Source organism: Polyergus mexicanus, unplaced genomic scaffold (genome assembly GCF_030449975.1).
Source record: "Polyergus mexicanus isolate NDT 795.1 unplaced genomic scaffold, iyPolMexi1.0 SCAF_10, whole genome shotgun sequence".
NCBI lineage: Eukaryota > Metazoa > Arthropoda > Insecta > Hymenoptera > Formicidae > Polyergus > Polyergus mexicanus.
The window spans coordinates 6,649,548-6,673,954 of NW_027223330.1; the positions used below are offsets into that span (position 1 = coordinate 6,649,548).

The 24,407-nt window shown below is 31.9% G+C and overlaps 1 protein-coding gene across 1 annotated transcript in view; it reads right to left on the reverse strand.

Annotated features, from left to right (window-relative positions):
* The window catches only part of Dhc62b (Dynein heavy chain at 62B), a 962,114-nt gene that overhangs the window by 375,535 nt on the left and 562,172 nt on the right, over positions 1-24,407 (reverse strand). The window contains exon 24 of the mRNA XM_070302893.1: positions 20,948-21,168. Coding sequence (XP_070158994.1) covers positions 20,948-21,168 — 221 coding nt within the window. The remainder of the gene's footprint in view (positions 1-20,947; positions 21,169-24,407) is intronic.

The following is a 24,407-nucleotide window of genomic DNA, read 5'->3' on the forward strand; positions in this document are numbered from 1 at the left end:
ATTACCAGATTATCGTTATCGAAAACATAGCTAGCCAAAATCTCCAAATATTCCTATGATCTATTCATAATCATTTTCCAATAATATATTTATCATAAATATGTTATAATTGATAATGCACAGATTCACTCTACTTTAAGCATTCGCTAAGTTTTATTAATGTAACCTAACTTTGTTCGATATGACATCGATTAAATCACTTCTCTTCCTTACACTGTTCTGCGTTAATAATTTTTTCTCACTTTATCACTTCTCTTTATTGTTGTACTATTCCGTGATACTCTTATCATTTTTCGTCTTTTCGTTCCATTATTCCGCAATATATACTATCTTATAACTTTAACATTTTTTATCTTGTTCGCACGATATGTATTCTTATAATCTTATATTATTATCTTATAGAATAATTGTACATGAACGCTGCAAACGCGCCTTGAGGGACAAAATCGTTTTGTGCTAGCAAAACTAAATATATTTTACAAGATATTTTATTTTTTATATCAAAATATGTCAGATTAAGATATAAAATAAACTCGAAAAATACTTAATGAAAAAATACTTTATTATAGTGTCTTGAAAAGCTCTCTAGATAAGCTACGAGAATATGTAATAAAAAAATAGGCTTCGGATACATCCCACTACTTTTTATGACACTTATTATGAAATAAAAAGACTATCAATCCGATAGCAAAAATGGTTAGATGTTAGTGGAAACTATGTAGAAAAATGACTTGGGTGTGCGTTGGAAATATTTTAATCGAATAAAAAGTTTTACTGTTTTCTCTATTTTAATTTTGAAATGTAATATGTTTTGTCGTTCTTTATATTGTGAAAATTTTTTAATATATGTAACATATTCTTCGACTTTTTCTTGGTTATTTCTAATGAATTTTTTGTATTTATTGGTATTTTAAATCCGGAATACATTTGATTTTTAGAATTTAGAATATTAAAAACATCATTAAAAATGGATATAAACTTAATCGCTGCGGAACAATCTTAAAATTGTGGTAATTTTAACGTATTCTGACATATTTCTAATAAAGTTGCAACCGACGTGCATAATAATTGTGACGCTAATTTAATCTTCATATTATTTTTGTGACATTCTATATATTTATTTATAAATTAGGTAATTGTAAGTATAAGACTTCTGTTTCTTGTAATTTGTATAATTCCTTAAAGTATTTCCATTTTATTGCATTGCCGTTATCATTGTAAAACGTCTTTACGCTGCCAATTATATTTTGCACAAGTTTTAATATATGGCTAGGATCCCAAAAATACATAAATATTGAAATCATTGGCTGGATGTTTTAAAATATCTGAAAATTTTAAGAATAATTTAAATTGCATCCTAAACTGTGCAACATAATTAAATTAGATCTTAAACCATCATATATGAGTGACACAATCAACATTCCAATCTCTTGAAATACTATCATGCATTGCAAAATTAAAAGCAATTGATAATTTATCAGATTCATTAATGCATGCAATACAAAAAACCAATATTTCTTTAGGGATTTTTGTTGAATCACATTCTATAATACATTATTATCATAATCTACGTAGCCAACAAATCTATCTGCATAATAGTCTACATGTTGACGTATTGCTCATCAAAAATTAATGTTCTTATTAATCTACATGCACATGCAATTTTATATAGCTTCTAAAGTTTTATTGTTAATACCAGGCTCCCTGTCAATTGAACGATACTACATTGATATGGTTTTGGGATGTGGTAACGTATTATAAAATTTAAAGCAAACAAGATTATATGCCTTGTCGATTAGTAATACAAAGATAAAACAAATTGATGTAAACTAGACTCATATTCTCTATGCATAGGCAAATTTGTTTTTGTATTTTACATTTTATTATATGTTTCATATTTTCATCTATCACAGATTATAATTATATAACCTACAAGTAACACGTAATATAACAGAAGTTATACGTTATTAATGTTGATGTTACAATATTTTTTTTGTAACTGCAATATAACTGTGTTTTAAAACTGTTATATTTTTTGGCATTTACTGGTTATAATAGTATAACAGCAATACAATGGAAATATTACATGTTATATAACAAATGTTGCGTTAGCATTACTTTAATGTTATATAATATATTTTGTAATATACGTCACTTTTAAATTGTGCCGCGCAACAAGTTCTGTGTCCTATGTATATGATATGTAGAAGCCATGTTGCAGAGAAGAAATAGTTCTTTCCGGTTTGCCGTTCATCTGATCTATACGGAATTTTCGTGGATAATTTATATCAAAGGTAATCTTTTTCGTATTTATAAATAATCAGCTAATATATATACAAAACATTTTCTACACAACATGTTAAAATAAATTGATCTATATTATTATTTCTACTAGTATTTGTTCGAAATCTTGCAAAATTGCTGTCCGAAAAATCTAGGTTATGCTCTACGTTGCAATATAAATTCTTCGTATAATATATAGTATATAGGTATATAGATATACTTATATATATAATACAGAATGTTAATATAAATATATTTATATGTTGTCATATATTTTATATTCTGTTTATTTAGTTCTTTACAATATAAAGAAAGAATATATATACAATTTTGTCATGTGTTTCACCTTATTGAAACTTAGGGCAAGAAGAGGGTTGTAATTTTGGTATTAGAATAAATATTTTTATATTTATATTATATATATACTCTCTGGAATATATATTTATATTATATATATATATATATATATATATGGGGTGTAGGGTTTCAGTACAGAGGTTAGATGCAGCGGCGCACACTATCAGGCGCGCGGTTCACCGACGTGCGCCCGGCTAAAGATCGGCGCTGATTGGCCAGACTTTACTCAATAATAACTCTTTTATTAAGTGTTATAGAAAAAAAAGAACTTTTCTTCTCAATTTCATCTGCTCTACCTGTACACGACCGGTGATGCGATTGACGCCGGACACCCTGTATATATATATATATATATATATATATATATATATATATATATAAATTTTATAATAATTTATATATATTAATCTAACGTGAAAGATTATAGATAAAGGGAGCCTCACGAGCGAGACTTCGGAACTCTTCGATATTTGTCGTCTCGCTTGCTCCTTCATTCTTTCTCGCTTTCGCTTTTGTCGACTCTCCAGCATCGTGCGGGGATCTTTCCTTATCTACTATATATAGACATCTTATAAAATAAAAACTGAAACTTTCATATTGTATTTTATTGGTATAAAAATAATTATAATGGATTAAAATGAGATTCTTGCGATTAAAATAACACCAAATATGACATAAATCGAATAATTTTAAATGAAATAAGTAATCATTATTTTAATAACATAATTGTTTAAAAATTATCCGATTTATGTCATGTTTAGTATTATTTTAATCGCAAGAATCTCATTAATCTATTAGAATTATTTTGATATCCATAAAATACGAAAAACAGAAATTTTACGAACGATATGTAACCCGAGATATTATAGATAAAAAGAGCCTCGCGAGCGAGATTTCGGAACTCTTTGATGTTTGTCATCTCGCTTGCTCCTTGTTCTTTATTATATTCTTTCATCCCCATTATTATATTTTTTATTTCTTCGACTTTTATTCTTTCTATTCTCGTCTTCCTACATAATAATACATTAACTTATTCGTCTTTATTTTATACAACATAAATGAGATATTGTGTATGTCATAAATAGAAAAAGTATTTAATTATGTGTATTTTTGTATGTACATGTGTTGTATTTAACTATAGTTAAATAGAAAAAGAAAATAACTTGTGCATCTCATTTATGATGTATCAAATAAACATAAATAAATAAATTTATTTATTTTCATGTAGGGAGACGAGAATAGAAAGAATAAAAGTTGAGCAAATAAAAGAATATAATAATGAGAATAAAAGAATACAATAATGAACGAGCAGAAAGAAAGAAAGAGAGAGAGAGAGAGAGAGAGAGAGAAGCGCGAGTGAACGCGTAAATGAATATGCGAGGAGCATGAAGCTAAGCGGATACGTAGTACATAGCGAGCGAGCGATTAGAAAGAAACAGAGCGTATGATCGAGAGAAAAAAGATACTGCAATAATGTTAGTGCGTACATGTATATTACTCTCCACGCATGAAAGAGACGAAGATAGTACGATTATGTCTGTCCTTGTCATGTAAGATTGCAACTCCGTCTATCGCGACATCACGCAACTAATCTACTGCTCTGTTTTACTCTTTTGCCTCAATCTTGCACGCACACATGTGCATGAAAGCATTTCGAGTGAAAATCTTTTTTACTAGACTAATAAACTTATTTCTAAGAGTTCACTAATATTCCTTCATGTTATCCCGAGGCGGGGAGCTATGTCTTGTGCACGAACAAACTGCAGAACTTTTATCTTAAATAAATATTGTTACGACTTGACGCAAGAAGTCGATAACAAAACTGTAATTGTTTAACTTTTCTTTGATTTGTTATATGAAATATAGCTCCCCACTTTTGTTATTATCAATACTTTAACTGTGAAAAAGGATTTATCAATCTGTGTAGCCAAAAAAAATATTTTCACTTGAAACGACTTTCGCGTTTTGTCGGTAATTTTGGATCCCCTTAAATAAGAAATAGGTTTGGGTTAGGTTATATCTTCCGGAAGTGGTGCCCCTCCGCAGGGGGGCGGAACCCACTGTATCCATGCATATACTTTACAATGCAAAACGAGGTTCAGCCCAGAATTGTTGTGTGAATGGGAAAGTGTATGCGTGGATGTAGTGGGTTCCGTCCCCTCTGCGGGGGGACTCCACTTCCGGAAGATATAACCTAACCTAAACTTATTTCTGATTTAAAACTAAAATTTGATTTGGGTTAAGGGGGGAGGGGGGGCGGAACGTACTGTATTCATGTATATAATGCGAAACAAGGTTTAGTCCAGAATTGTTGTGAGAATGAGAAAGTTTATGCATGAACGTAGTGAGTCCCCCCCCCCTTTATTGTTGTGTTTCATCCTGTAAACAGAGAATGTGTTGAAATCGACCTTGTTTCACGTGGAAAGTCATCTAGTTTCACGAAACTATGTTGACAATAATAAAAATATAAATATAGAAGCATAAATACTACCGCTAGTTAAAATACTCTTCGTGTTTATATTGCATCACATATTCTTCAGTTGTGAGTGACTATTGAAACAATACATTGAGTCTAACTTCCGTATACTATGTTATTTCACGAGTTTTTACATTTAACGCATAATTATAAGGAGTTAATAACATTTTTGGCACAGAACAGAGTTATTCGTAATCAAATAAAGTGTCCTCGGTGCAATAAAATTCAGCACTTAAATATAGAGCAGTCACCACTTGTTATTCATTGCACTGAAAAATACTATGAACAAGTTCGTCATAAGAAACGAATTAAAAAAACATGCAATTTTAAGATTAGTGCTTTAACTAATACGTGGTTTGCACAAGCAACACTGGATTTGCCAACAGCTTGTCGTATAATTAGTTATTTTCTGTTATTAAATTCTCCACGATAGTTATTTTTAAAAGCGGAATTATCTATTTCATCTCGTACAGCAGTCGATTGAATAAATTTTTGTCGAGAAGTATGTTTTTTATTTTCTATATTGATATTGCTATTATAATGGTTTTTTGAGTGGCAAGTGATATTTGTCATATATAATAGTTGTCTATATTGTTTATATATTCTTTTTTTTTATTACGTATTTTTATATAGCTTCTGGCACAGTGGCTGTCACACAATGAAGAGCAAATTGGCGGTTTAAACGTCATTGTAGAAATTGACGAAGCTAAATTTGGAAAACGCAAATATCATCGTGGACGTCTTATTACTGGCCAGTGGTTATTTGGAGGTATTGAACGGTGTACTGGCAAATTTTTTGTTCTTCCTGTTAAAGAACGTTCATCTAAGATCCTCATTCCAATTATACTTCGTCGTGTTGCACCGATTACTATTATCTGTAGCGACTGCTGGAGAGCATATAATGAACTTAAAAATTATAACTATACACATCAAGTTGTAAATCATAGCGAAAATTTTGTAGACCCTCATACAGGAGTTCACACACAAAACATAGAACGCATATGGCGTGATATTCGAAGTGGAATACCAAAATATGGAACTCGTGATTATCATTACATGCATTATTTGGCTGAGTTTATATTTAAACGTAAATATCAATATTGTGAACGAATACGTAAATTTTTTGAAATAATGGCAACATTGTATCCCTTAGATGAAAACAGTACATTTGCAACTGTAGAATAAATAAAATTTTTGATTCCTATGTGTACTGATTTTTTCTAATATTATATTAATTATGTAAAGACCTTGTTTCACATTTAAATCAGGGTTCTGATGCAGATGGACCTCGTTTCTTGCGTGGAAATTACAAACTTATGTAAAAATTAATATTTTTTTTTTTCAAACTTTATTTGTTAATAACTTTTTAATAAAGAATGACCGCCAATTAAGTTATAAGAAAAAGTTACTTAGGATTATGTCCTTGACAACATATATCAAGGTCAACGTGATTGGAGCTGGGTCCGTTATAGTAAATAATTACCTGAGTTTATAAATACTGAGGTAAATATCGCATGCGACACGTAGAAGCTAGTAAGTCAATCATGATGCTAACATACAAAAATGTTTATATCTCAGAAACAGTTGAGCTTTCGATTTATGTTTATTAAGATTTTTTTACTCGGTGTGTCCTATCCACCATATAAATATTGAATATTTTTTTTTTAATACCCTGTATATACCAAGAAAACACACAACTATGTTATAAATATTATTTGGTTACATAACTCAATGTAATCAAATATAACAAATAATATTACAGGATTGCAACATATAATATACTCGTTCCTTATATAATAATCTCCATTCAAGGAAACAGCAACGTTATATAGTAATTACACATTTAATTATAAAAATTATACAAGATGTTCGGAAATTTTTTACATACCCAAAGTGTGAAGGTAGATTGGGTCAAACTGAAAAGGAAAGTCCTGTACCATTTATTTTATAACATTTAATAGAGGAGTTAATAATAACTCCTCTATTAAATGCGGCGCACAAACGGCTAGATGTTGGTGCTCATATGTTAGACTTTACTCAATAATAACTCCTTTATTAAGTATTATAAAAAAATGATTCAGGACTCTTCAACTCAGTTTGAGCCGAGCTATCTTCACACTTCGGGTGTGTCAAAAATTATCTATTTCAGACTCTAACTGTGATGCTTTTAATTCAACTGTATATAATGTAATATTTTTGATAGAATTCTCAAGATTTGTTTTGCTATATTAACGTAAATATGCAGCTTATTGTTTAGTCATTTGTAAGTGACCTAAAAATATTAATTACGCATTATATAAATACATTTATATATAAAATATAAATAAACATTTACATTTTCAGAACCAAAAGTAGCGAGTAATTCCAGATCCGCAAAATGTTTGTATACACTATAGAAGTGCTTCGATATGATTTTATCGTTTTATTATTCTATATAAAGCCAAATTATAAAAATGTGTATTCAATGCTGTGGTTTTTTTGATAGACTTCTCACAAAATTTATATTGCTATATTAATATAAACTTATTGCTTTTAGCCATTTGAAAGTCAACCTAAAAATATTAATTATAAAATATTAATTACATTTATGTATAAAGTACAAATAAACATTATATACATGAATGCGCATTCGCGCGTATAATTACCAGCTTATCGTTATCGAAAACATGGCCAGCCAAAATTTCCAAATATTCCTTCGATTCATTCATAATCATTTTTCAATAACGTATTTATCACAAATATGTTATAATTGATAATGCACAGATTCACTCCACCGTAAGTATTCGCTCAGTTTTATTAATGTAACCTGTAACCAAACTTTGCTCGATATAACATCGATTGAAAGAAATCACTTCTCTTCCTTACACTATTAATAGTGTATAAATATAAACTATAAAATATAAATTTAATAATTTCTTTTCACTTTATCACTTCTCTTCGTTGTTGTACTATTCCGCGATACTCTTATCACTTTTCGTTCCATTATTCCGCGATATATATTGTACTATAACTCATTTTTTATATTGTCCGCGCGATATATACTCTTATAATCTTACATTATTATATTATACATATGCATGTACATACACAATATTGTCTCTCAAGGCGCATTTGCAAGCGAATAATCGTACATGAGTGCTGCAAACGCGCCCTGAGAGATAAGATCGGTTTGCGTGTGTGCGTCGAGCATACATACATGAGAGTCTGAATTGGAAAAATAAATGTCACAATTCTGGTATTTCGCTCGATACAATTATCATACCTCAGGATTGACTGCATCAATCTTATTCAAACTGGTCGCAATCAAAAGCTTGCATCCACATTGTAGAAGAAAAGTTAGATTTTTGATTACGACTTTAGTTCCTGAGATATTTTAATCGAAAGTTTATTAAGAGTAAAAACTCCCGATAAGCTACTTGGTAGCGTCGCGGCACCTGTACATAGGCAAACCGTTGACAAGCTAGAACGAATTTTTTAATATACTTAGCATCGCGATGCTACCGCATCGCTTGATATAGTTATTGCGCCCTTCTATTGACTCATTCTTTCTCGAGTCTGGATGTGACAAATATTGGAACTCTATTTTACATCTTAAGCAGAAAATAAATGGATGATTTTAACTTTTTCGGACATTTATCTGCTCGATTTCTAAACATTTAGTGCAATATTTCTAAATTCCCTATGTTGGGATTGCATTAGAACAGTGCTCGGATTTAGTTGCACATTTCGGCCCGATTCCGTGGCTCACGCCTATTGTCCCCCACTCACCGCTCGTACGTTAGCGACGAGTCGCCAGATATGCGTAACTAAGGACCGCGACGCTTTGTCTCAGGAGCGTCCGTATATAAAAATGCCCAAATATAATAATAAAACAATACTTATCTATAATTAAAAGTTTTTCTTCAATATTTTATATCAATGAAATATAAAATATTGAAGAAAACTTTTAGAATTTTGATAATTTTCGCGGTGCATTTAAAAAGATATTGTCTTATTTATTATATTTAGGCGTTCTTACATATGAACGCTCCTGAGACAAAGCGTCGCGCTCCTTAATTACGCGTATCTGGCGTCTCGTCGCTAACGCACGAACGGTGAGTGGGGGGCAATAGGCGTGAGCCACGGAATCGGGCCGAAATGTGCAACTAAATCCGAGCACTGCATTAGAAGTTGAACTGATAAAAATAATTACATTTTTAATATCCAGCTAGTTACTCTTTGCTTTATATAATTCTCGTGATTAAAACTCAAATACGAGATGTCACGCATCGCGCGTCGCATAGCGGTAAACGAATGAACGAAGCGGTTGAATACTGTTTTTATGTTATTAGCCCAGTCAATAGAGACGAAAAAAGGCGATTTAATTACATTAAATCCGGGAGTTTTGAAATTTTATAGAATCACGTAGTTTTGTGTCCTAAATAATTTTCTGAGTTTTCAATCTTGGCGGGGCGCTGCGCCGCCATATTGAAAAATTGGGGCGAAAAAGCGGTTTTTTCGTAATATCTCTCTTTTAATTGGTCCTATGACAAAAATAGTTATTATCAATATTATAGAAAAGAAAATTTTCTACAACTTTTATCTAAATTTTTTTCAGTAGATTGAATAGTTTCCAACTTACAGCAACGTAAAAGCGAACAATATTCTGCGAATTTTTGAAAATGCTTGTTTCTGATTTATAGCGGCGTAAAAGCGGACAATATTCTGCAAATTTTTGAAAATGCTTGTTTTTACTCGAATTTTTGAATGTTATGTTTTTGATTGTATGTTCACATTGTCGACTATCGATTATATCATAAATTAACTATCAACCAACTCCATTCCATACCAAGAGGTATACTCTGTCCAAAGAGAGAATGACTTCGGTCAGCGCATAAGCAAGCAAAGTGGGGAAAACATGGCGAGATATTCAATACCGTATACGTAGATACGGCTTCTGTGGATGGAGACTTGCGCGAAACGGAAAAGTTTTCGTCTGGACCGAGGTCATTCTCTTTTTAGAGTATAGAGTTACCGGCGCGTTTTTTTTTTTTTAATATGGTATTCTCAGTAGGCCTCTCTAATCCACATTTGCAATATATTATTGCGTCCCTGCGAGTCATCTGTGGCGGTTATTCCTGAATCTGCTGTCTCCGGGAGAACAGCCCCAAACACGTTGCTAAGGGTTGTTGTTAAACAATGGCGTATCTTGAGGGAGATCGGCCATCTTGGAGTCTCGCGTCGGTAGTGATTCCGAGCGGACGGATTGACGGATTACGAGATTATCTGTTCTGTGCTTTCTGTTCTGTATTCTAAGCTGTTATTAAAGTTCCTCTTGTTCTTTTTAATAAGTGTTCCTTATTTACATCGCGGTACGCGGGTGCCGGTTGTGTCGCGCGTATTCGAGTAATATCGATTTCGATCCGCGGACGCAACAATATTTTTAAATTATTGGAAACAGCTCCGTTTTGATGGTCCAAGTTAATCGACATTTATTTTTTCTGTACTCGTAGAAGAAATCTCAGAGTTGTCATTTAATTCAATTTCTTCGTTGACTCTAGTAAAGGACAATGTCTCATCAATTTCTGTCTTTATTTATTTTTGCCATCAATATATCCTTATCATATAATTCTATTATCATCGTTGATCAAAACATAGATCTGATTTTATTGATAGGATTAGCAAGATCTATCAAAATATTTATTTTCAAAAGTCAGGTAAAGGAAAAATTCTAGAAAAATTGTATTCTTCTCAAAGTTTTTTCTATAGAGAAGCAGCAGCAGATAATATACTGTTCCTCCATGCATTCAGCGGATGCGATACAATATCGCTATATTTAATATAGGAAGAAACAAATTTTTTACTATTCTCGAGAACAATACTGTGCAAATATATAAGCAAAATGATATAGACCTTGAACTTATTGCTATTGCCGGAAAAAGATTTCTGATCGCGTTATACAGTGATAAAGGAATCGAAACATTAGATTCACTTCGCTACAAACGATTTGCGAAATCGGTAATAAAAAGTAAATTTTATCTTGCTTCGTTGCCTCCTACACGAGAAGCACGCAGCATTCATTTAGAATATCATCGAATCTGTAATTGGTATGGCATCTCACAAAATCCACAGAGATAGGGCCGGAAAAGGAACAAAACTGAACTTATTCCAGTTAGAAATACAAAATATCCTGCTCCTCAAGCTTTGTCTCAATTTATTTCATATAAATGCAACACAAAATACGATAGTTGTAGAAAAGCGGGCTTCAAATGCTTCATTATTTGCGATTATAGCATATAATGTGTTACATACAAAGATAATACAATTATTATTAATTATACAGAATAATCCATATAATTAATTTTATATAATATTTTTGTAAAATATAAATAATGTTTTTATGTATAAAATTAATTTAGCAATTATTTAATATTAAAAAAAAATTGCAAAAGAGTACCTGCGCATATTAGCGCAGATAGATATCCGGATGGTGCGGACGACGCGGGAGCATATATCCAGATGATGCGGGCACATATTCAGATAGTATAAGTGCAAGCAATAGTGCAAGGAAGAGAAGTGATTTCTTCTAATCGATGTCATTTTGGACAAAATTAGGTTATATTATAATTATCGAGGACAAATTAATAAGGATTTATTTTGTAAATTAATGAATTTTATTTTTAATTTTAAAATATGTATTGGATGAATCGGAAAATTAATATAATGAATTTGATATCTTGAGGGTAACATAAATTTAACTGATGAGAAGGCAGATGATGCACATAGTTTATTAAATAGGCCTTAATATAGTTTCAAGGAAAAAGAAACAAAATCAGGATTTATAGAATATTATATAAATAGTAGTGTGATGAGGAAAAATAAATAACTTATTTATTGGATTAATAAACAACTAACGTTGTTGGATGATAAATTCAAACAGATTTAAATTTTTATCTTTTTCACAATAGAACGTTATTATCCATAACATTAATACAACCAGGCTTTAATATTTTAATAGTATAAATAGTATTTTACTATTTTGTAATAGTATTACACCGATATACTTTAATATACATACTAAGTACTACATTGGCCAAACATGGTCATTTCTTTAAAGAATGGAACAATTGTAATTGAACAATATAGTATTTAGTATCTTTTTAAAAAAAGATTAAAAAAGCGCCAAGTACACGCGCTAGTTGTGAAAAACTATTATATGTATTTATAAAAAAAATTTCCTAAAAAAATAATGATATCAAAAAATTGCGTCAAATGAATCAAAATTTATACTATAAAATTTATTTCTTTTATTATTATTTAAATAAAAACATATTAACTGAAAAAACTGTTATAGAAAGTAGTTGTTTAAATTTCGTAGAAAAATAATGATATCGAAAAATTATGCCAATTGAATAAAAATTTTTTTATTTTATTATTTCCGTTATTAAGAAAAAATTCATTATTTAATAAATCACAATATAGTAATTAAAATAGTAGGGTGTATAGTTAAAATAGAATTATTTTATAATTAACTAAATGCACAGTATACACATATCTAACGCTTTGGGATATATTTATTGAAGGAAAATTTCTTATACATTCTATATCACATAAAACAAATTTACACCAAAGCAAAGTATAAAAACTTGGCGTGCCCGGGTCGCATTAAGACATTTTATAGATATATACATTATTTTGATGTAAATGATAATATATATAGGTAATATATAATGTATATGTATTTATAAATTGAAATTTTAGTAGACTCGTAAATCATAATATATTTTTTTAATACATGCTTTTTGTATAAAACAATAAAATTTTATATAAAATGTAAATAAATTACACAAAAATTTTCTTTCGAATTATACATTCTGTAGGACAAACTTTGTAAATCAAAGGAATCCTAATCGCATTAAATATTGATTAGGAATTGATACTGTAGCATATATGGTATATATATATATATAGATACGTTCAGTGTTGTTATTTTTTTTAAATAGATATTACCACAAGATGTTTTTGATAAAATTCCCACAAGATTTGTTTTGCTATATTAACATAAACATGTATAGTCAGTCAAGTAAGAGCGTGTTCGGATTAATTTGTAGAAAAATTTATTGAACAAAATTTTCAAATACGTGGGTACATTGTACTCGATCAGAACAAAGATGCAATTGTATTAATAATGTATCCAGTCACCACTGGCATCGATAATTGCCTGGCATCTCCGAGGCATGCTTTCGACCAAGTTAACGGCGTATTCATGCGGCAAGGACCTCTAAATGCGACGAATTTTTCTAGTTAACTGCTTCAAAGTGAATACTTTCCTTCCACGAAGCTTGTGCTTGATGTATGCCCACACATTCTCAATTGGATTTTCATTAGGCGACTGCGATGACCAATCAAGTGTAACAATGCCAGACTGCTCTTTCCACTCGAAGCAGAGCTTGCTGCGGTGTTTGGGATTGTTGTCCTCCTGCAGTATCCAGTTCTCGATTTTATCGATGAACCAATGTTGGGCAGTCGGTAACAAAGATTTCGTGTAAATCTCGAGCATTTTCGGAGCATTCAGATTGTAGATAAACAGATGCAAACCTCCGAAACCCAGTTTTGAGAAGCAGCTCCAAAGATGCACCTTTATTGGGTGTTTAACGGTCTGCTGTACCAATCTATTGGTGGAGCCTCCACCGTGGAGGTTGACCAGGCTCGTGGGGCGATAACATATCCCCAAACAGAAGCTTCGTCCGTAAAAATTACATTGCTCCAATCTTGGTCGATATTTTCCTTTGCCCAAGCGAGTCGCTTCGTCACATGCTTTTCACTTGCCAGAGGTTTCCTCACTGTATTCCGCCATTTATATATATAATGACCACGGAGATGGGTTCGGATAGTTTCGTATGATATATCAAAATCTTTCTGCTTTAATTTTGCTGCTTGATGCAGTGTTAAGCCAGGATTCCGCGAAAACAAGTTCATTATCAGTTTATCGACTTTAGGGGACACTTTGCCTATCGAGCCACGTTCCGGCAAGTCATCGACAGTTTTTGTCTCCTTATATCGCTGCACCCACTTACTGATGAATGATTTCGACTTCCCCATGTACTTAACAGCCGCTGCATGAGACATTTTCGGACCTTTCGGATGGGTACAGAGGAACATAGCCTCGTAGCGCGACGCGTACACGGCACTCATGGCGCTTTACGTGTTTCTCTGACAAAAATTCAATGTCAACTGAATCTTTCTTGACAATGCATCAAGGGCAAAGGCTCCCTCTATCTACTCACTAAAGAATTAGGGCGATATTTCTTACCAACTGCTAGTTATGCATTATTTTAATACATTGTTTTATAAAACATCTAGACATTTTATAAAGTGCAGCCATATTCTCAAGTCATTGTTGAAAATAAAATATTTTACAATCTGTTTAAGAATTTTAATCTTTTTATAAAACGCTAACAAGCGACCCGCCACATTGTCAAACGCGACAATTTGTCCATTGTTTTAGATTCTGGCTGGTTCATTTCAGTCATTTTATGAGCGGCGCGTTTATAGCGACTTTACTTTATGTTACATTTGATAAAATAGTTGGCCGGCTATGCAAGTGCCTAATTAGTTTAATATTTGATATGCACGCGGACCGACATATATTGTGGCAGAAGGTTTAGTTTCTGGACCACATAATTATGTTCTAAATATTTGAGGTGTACAATAACTGACACTGTTTAAACCTGTAGACTATAACATTTATTCCTTGCCTCGGTATAATATTTGGTCGAGATTACAATAATGTGGCGCTCGGAGCCGTGCTTGACTTGCTACTACTGTTCGCACCTCCCGTGAGGCTAACGCGCACGCCCAAACCGGGGAGAGAGGAGGCCCACTTAGGCCCAGGACTGTACATATATTATTTGAGACCCAACAATAGTCATAATAAATATGTTTAAAAATTTTTTTATTTTTTTTTTATTTGTTTTCAAAAATATTTTCAAACATTTTATTTATATGTTACTTTTAATATAAAACCTTAATTGTAATAAATAAAAGTATTCATAAATACAATAAGTAATAAATACAACAAGTGTTCATACAAGTATTTTCTCATTTAGAGAAATACACATAATTACTTATTAATATTATATTATAATTACTTATTAATTTTCTATAAATGGCTTTTCTACAAAGACAGTTCATAAAATGACTGAAATGAACCAGTCAGAATCTGAAACGATGTACAAATCGTTGCATTTGGCAATGTAGCGGGTCGGTTGTTAGCGTTTTATAAAAAGAATAAAATTCTTACCCAGATTGCAAAATATTTCATTTTCAACCATGATTTGAAAATGTGATCGCACTTTATAAAATGTCTAGACGTTTTATAAACGGATTATGTAATCTGGCTACGATTTATACATTTAACAAGCAATATCGAATTGCTCGAGGACGCAACAAAATGCGAGATGAAAGAAAGAGAAAAAAGAAGAGAGAAAGAGAGAAAACGGGAAAGAGCGATAAACATTATACATGTTTGCATAATTACTAGTTTATCATTATTGAAAACCTGATCAGCCAAACTTTCCAAATCAATGCTTCCATTTTCCAACAATTTATTTGTCACAAATGTATTAATTAACAATGCACGATTCACTCAAGTATAAGTGCTCAGTTTTGCTAATATAAACTAATTTTCTCCAATATGACATCGATTAGAGAAAATCACTTCTCTTCTTTGCACTATTCCATAATTATTTTATAACCGTTAATAATTTCTTATCACTTTATCATTTCTCTTTCTTGTTGCATTATTTCGCGATACTTTTAATATGCTTAAATTTGGTTGGGTGTGACAGCGCAAAACATTACCGTTAACCTTTTTTACTTTTTATTTACTTGTCAAATTCATTTACTTGTCAAATTTCAGAGCATTGCTAGCGCAATCTTATGGTGAATGCTCCAACCGTACAATTTTCGTGCATGCGCATTAGGGACTTGGGCAGCGATGACGACGGAGATGTCTTAATATTTATACATTTCGACTTTGCATTATATTACCTCTGTTCACATACATATAGAAAAAAGAATACGATACTTTTATTATATAATTTAAACTCAAGCTATTAATTAAGCCTATTAAAAATACGATCAGTTCAGCCTCTATTGAGGTCCGATAATCTAAGGTACTCACAATTGTCCGACTCGCGTATAGATACCCGAAATGCCTCGCGTCTATGCGCGAACTTGATCTTAACGTTAATCTTCACATATATTATCAAGGACATAATTCTGAGTAACTTTTCTTTATAACTTAATCGGCGGTTTCCCTCGGACTCCGGCGGGAGTCCCTCCCTCCAGATTTATTTATGTTGTACAATATCTTATATTATATGAAAATTATTTCATCATTTATATAATAAAAGTACTATTATATTAAATATTTATATTTTATATAAAATTTTATTAAGTTTCATACAAAAAACATGTATCAAAAAATATATATATAATGATTTACGAATCTACTAAAATTTGAATTATATATATTATCTGTATACATATATTATCATTCACATTACTTAAAAAAAATATATATATATTGTATATTTACAAGGTGTCCGATAAGTAAGCGGCCAAACGAAAGGTGGAGGTAGACTGGATCAAACTGAAAAGAAAAGTCCTGTATCATTTTGTTATATAACGCTTAATAAAGAAGTTATTATTGAGTAAAGTCTGGCCCATCAGCGCCGACTTTTAGCCGAACGCACGTCAGTGAGCCGCCCGCCTGATGTGTGCATCGCTGTAGCGACAAGGCGCTCACGCACACTACTAGGCGCGCGGCTAAAGGTCGGCGCTGATTGGACAGACTTAATCAATAATATAACCTCTTTATTAAACGTTATAAAAAAAATGGTTTAGGATTTTTCGACTCAGTTTGACTCCATCTTTTGTTTGGTTATTTATTTGTCGGACACTCTGTATACACAGGATGTCCTAAAACTACCGTATTTCCTCTTAATGACAGATTCCTTAGAAAATTTCAAGGTAATTATTTACATTAACGGACACCTTGCCAATGACCTTGACCTTGATATATGTTGTTAAGGACATGACCCTAAATAACTTTTTCTTATAATCAGTGATCTCTTATAATTTTTGAGATATTTAAAGTGAAAGCTTGAAGCTTCGAAATAAAAATTTGGTTTTGGTTATATAACGTAACTTGAATCAAATTTTAGTTTTATATCAGGAATAAGTTTGGGTTAAGTTATATCTTTCGGAAGTAGAGCCCTTCCGTAGGGGGGGGGGGGGCGGAATCCATTGTTTCCACGCATATACTTTACAACGCGAAGCGAGATTCACCTCACGATTATTGTGTGAATGGGAAAGTGTATGCGTGAACGCAGTGGGTTCCGCTCTCCCCCTAGGGGGAGGCTCCACTTTCGGAAGATATAACCTAACCCAAATCTATTTCTGAAAATTTGATTTGAGTTATACAACGTCTTAATGCGGATGGATATTGCTTTTGCGTGGAGATTACAAACTCATGTAAAAATTACGTTTTATTTCTCAAACTTTATTTATTAATAACTTTTTAATAAACAATGACTGCCGATTAAGTTATAAGGAAAAGTTACTCAGGATTATATCCTTGACAACATATGTCAAGGTCAAGATCATCGGCGAGGTGTGCGTTAATGTAAATAATTAATTTCAAGACTGAAATCCTAATACAAAAATGTCGAGACTATAATAGTTTTTAAATGGGAAGCGAGATTATATTTTACGAATGACATGGCTGAGATTTCGCACCCTCAGGTACGGCGAAATAGACACCTTTATGGTAACATTGATCGACTACTTTGACAGCTGAAGTTGAAACATGTTACAAATTTTTACTTCAATAATTTTTTAGATGCCTTTAATTCTTGCATCCATTATTCTTAAAAAGGATATACTAATGCAATGCGTAGAAAAACAGAAAATATAATGACAATGCTATTGTAATTTTATACGATAATCATAATATCATATATACACACAGAGTGTCCGACAAGTAAGTGACCAAACGGAAGATGAAGGTAGATTGGGTCAAACTGAGTCGAAAAACCCTAAACTATATTTTTTATAACGCTTAATAAAGAGGTTATTATTGATTAAGTCTGTCCAATCAGCACCGATCTTTAGTCGGGCGCACGTCGATGAGCCGCGCGCCTGGTAATATGCAGTAGCGCACACTTCACAGCGCGCGGCTCACCAACGTGTGCCCGACTAAAGATTGGCACTGATTGGCCAGACTTTACTTAATAATAATCCCTTTATTAAGCATTATAAAAAAAATAGTTCAGGACTTTTCGACAGTTTGACTCAATCTACCTTTACCTTTCATTTGGACACTTACTTGTCAGACACCTTGTACATATATGTATATATCTACCCAGGTATATATCAGCCAGGTCTGTTCTAACAGATATTGCCAAGTGCTTGCTACAAATTATTGTCAGCAAAAAGGCTACAAATTTGGTACAAGAGTTGTTATTACCGATTAAGCTGGCAGATTGCCGGCAAGAATCAAGCAAAGCTTGCTAACATAACTACACAGCAAATTGGCGGCAGAAACCGAGCAAAGCTTGCTGACATGACTGACATCAGATTGTCGGCAAAAACTGAGCAGGAGCTAGAGTGCGCAATTTGATGGCAAATTGGCAGCAAAAACCGAACAAAATCTGCAGCTTATTACAAAGTATTATAAAATAGTTCAGTCGCTTATCGCTATGCGGCGCGTTATTCATTATCTATACCCGTATTCAAATTCTTGTCATGAGTGTATATAAAGCTTACAAAATGCTAATAATATTATAATATATATATATATATATTTCTATCAGTTCAATTTTTGACACAATTCTTATACAGGAAATTCAGATATTGAATTGATTTTTTGCAAATCGGACAGATAATTGTTTGATTTTCACTTATTCAAACAATTTCTGTCCAAAAAGATCTTTAATTTTATAAATTAAGTTATTTGAATTTACCTATATGTTTTAACATATTAATATATGATTTTATATAATGTCTAATTATCTAATGGTCATTTTATGACCAAAACTTATCATCATTTTGTTACTTAGAGTTAAGGCTTTAAATCTATTTAAATATATACTTTTATATGAATGGCCAAAAGCTGCAGAATTTGTTCGGTTTTTGCTGACAATCTGCTATCAGATTGTCTTGCGCAGATCTTGCTCGATTTTTGCCATCAATTTGACGTCAAATCATGTCAAGCTTTGCTCGGTTTTTGCCGTCAATTTGCTGTCAGGTTATGTCAACAAGCTTTGCCACCAAAACACAAGCTTAATGCGGACACAGATGGCACTGGACTTTGTTACCAAGTTTTGAGCGAATTTGATGCCAATTTGGCAACAATTTGTTATCAAATTGCTTACTGGGTATCTATATATTTATAGATATATGCTACAATATCGATTCATAATCAGTGTTTAGTGCAATTAGGATTCCCTTCATTTGTAAAGTGTATCCTATGGGATGTATATTTCAAAGTATTTGAAAGAAAATTTTTGTATAATTTATTTATATTTTATATAAAATTTTTTCAAGTTTTATACAAAAAGTAGGTGTCAAAAAATGTCTAATGATTTAGGAATCTACTAAAATTTCAATTTATAAATATCTATACATTTATATATTATCTACATATATTATCATTCACATACATATATTAACATCAAAATAATGTATATATATTTATAATATATATTTATAAAACGTACACGTCTTAATGCAAATAAATCTGGTGGGGGGGGGGGGGGCAATATGTTTTAATGCGACCCGGCACGCCACGTTTTTATGCTTTGCTTTAGTGCGAATTTGTTTTATGCGACTTAGAATTTATGAGAAACATTTTTTAAATAAATATATCCCAAAGCGTTAGATGTGTATATATTGCACATTTAGTTAATAACAACATAATTCTATCTAACTTTACGCCCTATTACTTTAATTATATTGCGATTAATTAAATATAATTTTTCTTGATATTAGAAATAATGAAATAAAACAATTTTTTTATAATAAATTTTTTTTTCTGTTGGTGCAATTTTTTATATTATTATTTTTGTAGAATATATTTGTACAACTTTTTTTGTTAAAATATTTCTATAAATTTTTATTTTCAATAATTTATAATAACATTATTTTGTGTAGATTAAATTAAAATAATATTGTTTTATAAATATATATAACAGTTTTTAAGAACTGGCGCGTGCACTTGGTGCCTTTTTTTATCATTTTACACAAATACACTATTACTGTCACTCGCATCGTAAACCGTAACATGCACTTTAATACATAAAAAAACAGACAACTAAAAGCCGAATGATACCGAGTCAAGCCAAATAGACTGATCTGCCTGTAATCCTTCTTTGCCCTTAATCTCAATATCTCTTTGTCGTTATTGGCAGTATATGCAACGTTTACGTATTCTAAGAGCGATTTTTATTAAGACAAATTTCATTAAGAATAAACCTTGAGAACAAATTATGAATATTGCCTTAAATCTTGATGTGATATACGTATACGTGATTTTAAAGAACAGATTTATTCATAGAAAAAAATTATTTATGACAAATTTGTTTTATTCAAGCGGCAAACACTTTTTAATTTTTGTTGAATGTGTTATTTGTATTGATATATTAATTTGCATTATTGTAATACAATAAAATATAATATATCTTAGTTTTATACATGAAAAAAAAATGATTCTAGGATATGGTGCTGCTTTATTGTATCATGCAGCAATAACGTTTTTCATTTAGGCATTATCTATTAAGGCATTACCTATTGAGAGCTATTTCTCGCCGTTTTTCCGTCGTCAGATTAGAGAACATTCGCACAAGATCGAGGAACGAGGCAGTTGTGAAATAAGTCTTCCTACTAGTAATCTCGTAGAATCTTGTACTCATGTCTTTTGCACAAATATGGAAGAACTTACAGATGGTTACGGCCTCAAGCTTGATATTTTCGGCAAGCTCGACATTGGCGATGTTGCGATGTGCTACCTTTTTTATTAATAACAATTAATATAGCACACTCTTAATGCATGCGCATGATATATTGAGATAAATACAAATATAAAAATAAAATGTTATATTGAATTATAATAAATAATCTATATAACGAAAAATAAAGATTTTACAGAGTGACATTCAGGCCCCGTTCAGAAAGCTCACCACTTTTTTGTGAATAGAAATATTAATATTTTGTTAACTTAAAATAAAGTCTTTATTATCTAGACCTAGACTATATGTATACACTGAATTGCAAAGTGAATCTTCTAACTGTTGCAGAAATATTCTGTTTTAAAAAGTTATTGTCAATAAAATAATAAGTTATTAAAGTTATTGGCAATAAAGTTAGTGACAATAACATATAGTTACATATAATTATAATTATTAATACAACAACATATAATTAAAATTATTGTTTTGAAAGTTATTATCAATACAGTTGGATATTACAGTGACGTTGCCACAATCATTTAGAACTTAAGTTATGGTCACATTCTTGACTACCGCATTCCAAACTAAGCTATAAGCCAATATATTATTTTAATTCAGAGGAGAAATGAGGATTCCGAGTGAAAATGTGCATTTTTGTAATTTTTAATATTTTTTAATCGAATAAAACACGTCACAATTTGTTTATATGCATTTTCTTTTGTGTTGATTATTTCTGGAGCAAGAAGGGAGTCTACTTTCACATACTTCATATATAATAATTAAGGGGTTTAAACTTTATTTTTACATCAAAAAAGTCTAAATTTCTAGTCCACACAAAAGAGGTGAAAATAGGCATCACTCTTTAAACAATAATGAATAAAGGCTCTTCTAAACATAAACAAAACAGAGAAGAAGGCAATAAGAGCTACGTGCGGAAATTAGAGCGCAACATGTTTTATTTTATTTTAATAACTATGAGTCATAGAGAGTACGCGTGCGATTCGATTCCTTCTTCGGATCATCTTCAGCGCAAACAATAATAAATTAACATACAAAGATATAAATAAAAATAAATAAAAATCGCAGTCGCAGTAAAAAATCACAAATTAAAAATTAAAAGCGAAATCAAGATATTGTCTCTTACGTCATTGTCCCCACCAAAAAAAATTTTTATTAGAAGTGCGGGGTTCACTGCGACACAGCACATCAAAATTGCAACGCTTCTCGGTTGACAAGCCAAGAGACAGAGACAAGATGATTTAATTAATCTCAATACATTTAACATTTTTGAGTTAGATGAGATCTGTAACGAGAGCGTCGAAGCACACACGGTAAAAAACGACAAGAAAGACAAAGGTTGTTTCAAAGCTAGATGTAACTTACAATTCCGTATAATGAACGGTAGAAATGACACAGAAATAGATAATGACAATTGTGTTTAAATCAAGGTAAAAAAACAAAGCATTGTATATAGTGATACATACAGTCGAATATAGCGTGGTATTTAAAATTTTGAAAGCTTGTCGATAGCATATATGTAGGCGTCACATAAACAACTTGTTATAGCTCGAACAGGCTATACACGAATTATTAAATATATTATTCTAAATACATATTATTTTATATGATTGCCCAACGTGTAACGCGAATACAGATCACGTTACGAGCGTTGACCGAACAAAGCGCTGACAACGCGAGCCACGCGCTAAGCCCGAGCGACCGTGCAATCATTTCATTGCGAAAACGCGGAAATCAGGGCAAGCGGAAGAAGGACATTGCGAAAATGCAACGTAGAAGTCCTACTTAAAAGCGAAATAAAAAGGAATAAAGAAATTGCGAAAGTGCAAGCAAAGAAGTCCTACTTAAAACTTCTTAGCTTGCATCCGGATATTGCCAAAATCAAGCGACACGACACACAGCCTTGTCGCTAAACGACCCCCTCCCGGGTAGCCAAAGGGAGTTAATAAAAAGGCCCACCGCTAACGAACGGCGGGCAGTCTTGATCATTAATTAATATTACGCGGGTAGTCACAATAACTACCAAACGGGCAATCTTTATTCCTTTACGCGAGCAATATCTCTAACAAACGCGAGTGTCAAAACGAGTATCAATAATTATTATAATATTGAATAGCCACGCAGTCGGCAGAAATATACACGAAGAAGCGAGAGGCGAGTCTCGAGACCGAAACTCGACTCTAGACACGCGCACGTTAAGATATCCGTTATCGTGATACGCGATACGAACGAAAGTGCGGGAACATTGTAAATAAACCAAACCACAAATAAATCTGATATTTATCTATTTATTTAGTGTGGAAAGTGTCTGAATTATTTAAATTAAGTTAGTGAAGTTCTCGGGCGGAGCCCGAATTCCCAAATTCCTTCCGGCAAACGATCCCAACTACCATGCCTCTCCGGAGGCACAACAAACTGTTATTGTCTATTTGAACGTCTTAGCAACTAATTCTAATTCATTTCTAATTAACAATTGATTGCGTGCACCGTTTTCTACCGTCCGTCACACGGAATTATAAATTACATTTAGCTCTGAAAAAACCTTTGTTTCTCTTGTCGTTTTTTGAGATTAATTAAATCATTTTGTCTCTGTCAACCGAGAAGCATTGCAATTTTGATGTGGTGTGTCGTAATGGATCCCGCACCTCTAATAAATTTTTTTTTTCGTGAAAAAAACAATGACAGAACAATGACGTGACAGACAACATCTTGATTTTGCTTTCAGTTATTAATTTTTGACTTTTTACTGGGACTGTGATTTTTATTTATTTTTATTTATATCTTTGCATGTTAATTTATTATTGTTTGCGTTGAAGATGATCCAAAGAAGGAGTCGAAATGTACTCTCTATGACTCATAGTTATTAAAATAAAATAAAACACATTGCGCTATAATTTCCCCGCATGGCTCTTATTACCTTCTTCTGTGTTTTGTGCACTTTTTAAATTTTCCAGTAAGAGTCAGACACGGACGGTCAAGGGGCTATTTATTCAGAAAATCATTGAAACATTCCAGTATAAATCAAAATCGAAATCACGAGAAATCGGTTTTAACGATTTCAGAAATCACTGATTGGATCATATGAAATCACATTAAGGGGCTTATTCTGTAACTTTTTTAACGATGTCGTTACGTGTTATTACGCAGCTAAAACGGACGCGATTACGATAACTGTGGCCCCCTATTTGAAAAGTCGTTTCTGAAGACATTTTTCACGAGGAACACGGGAAAAATAGTAAAAAAAATTTCCGACCAATAGTTTTCGAGATGTATCACTTTAA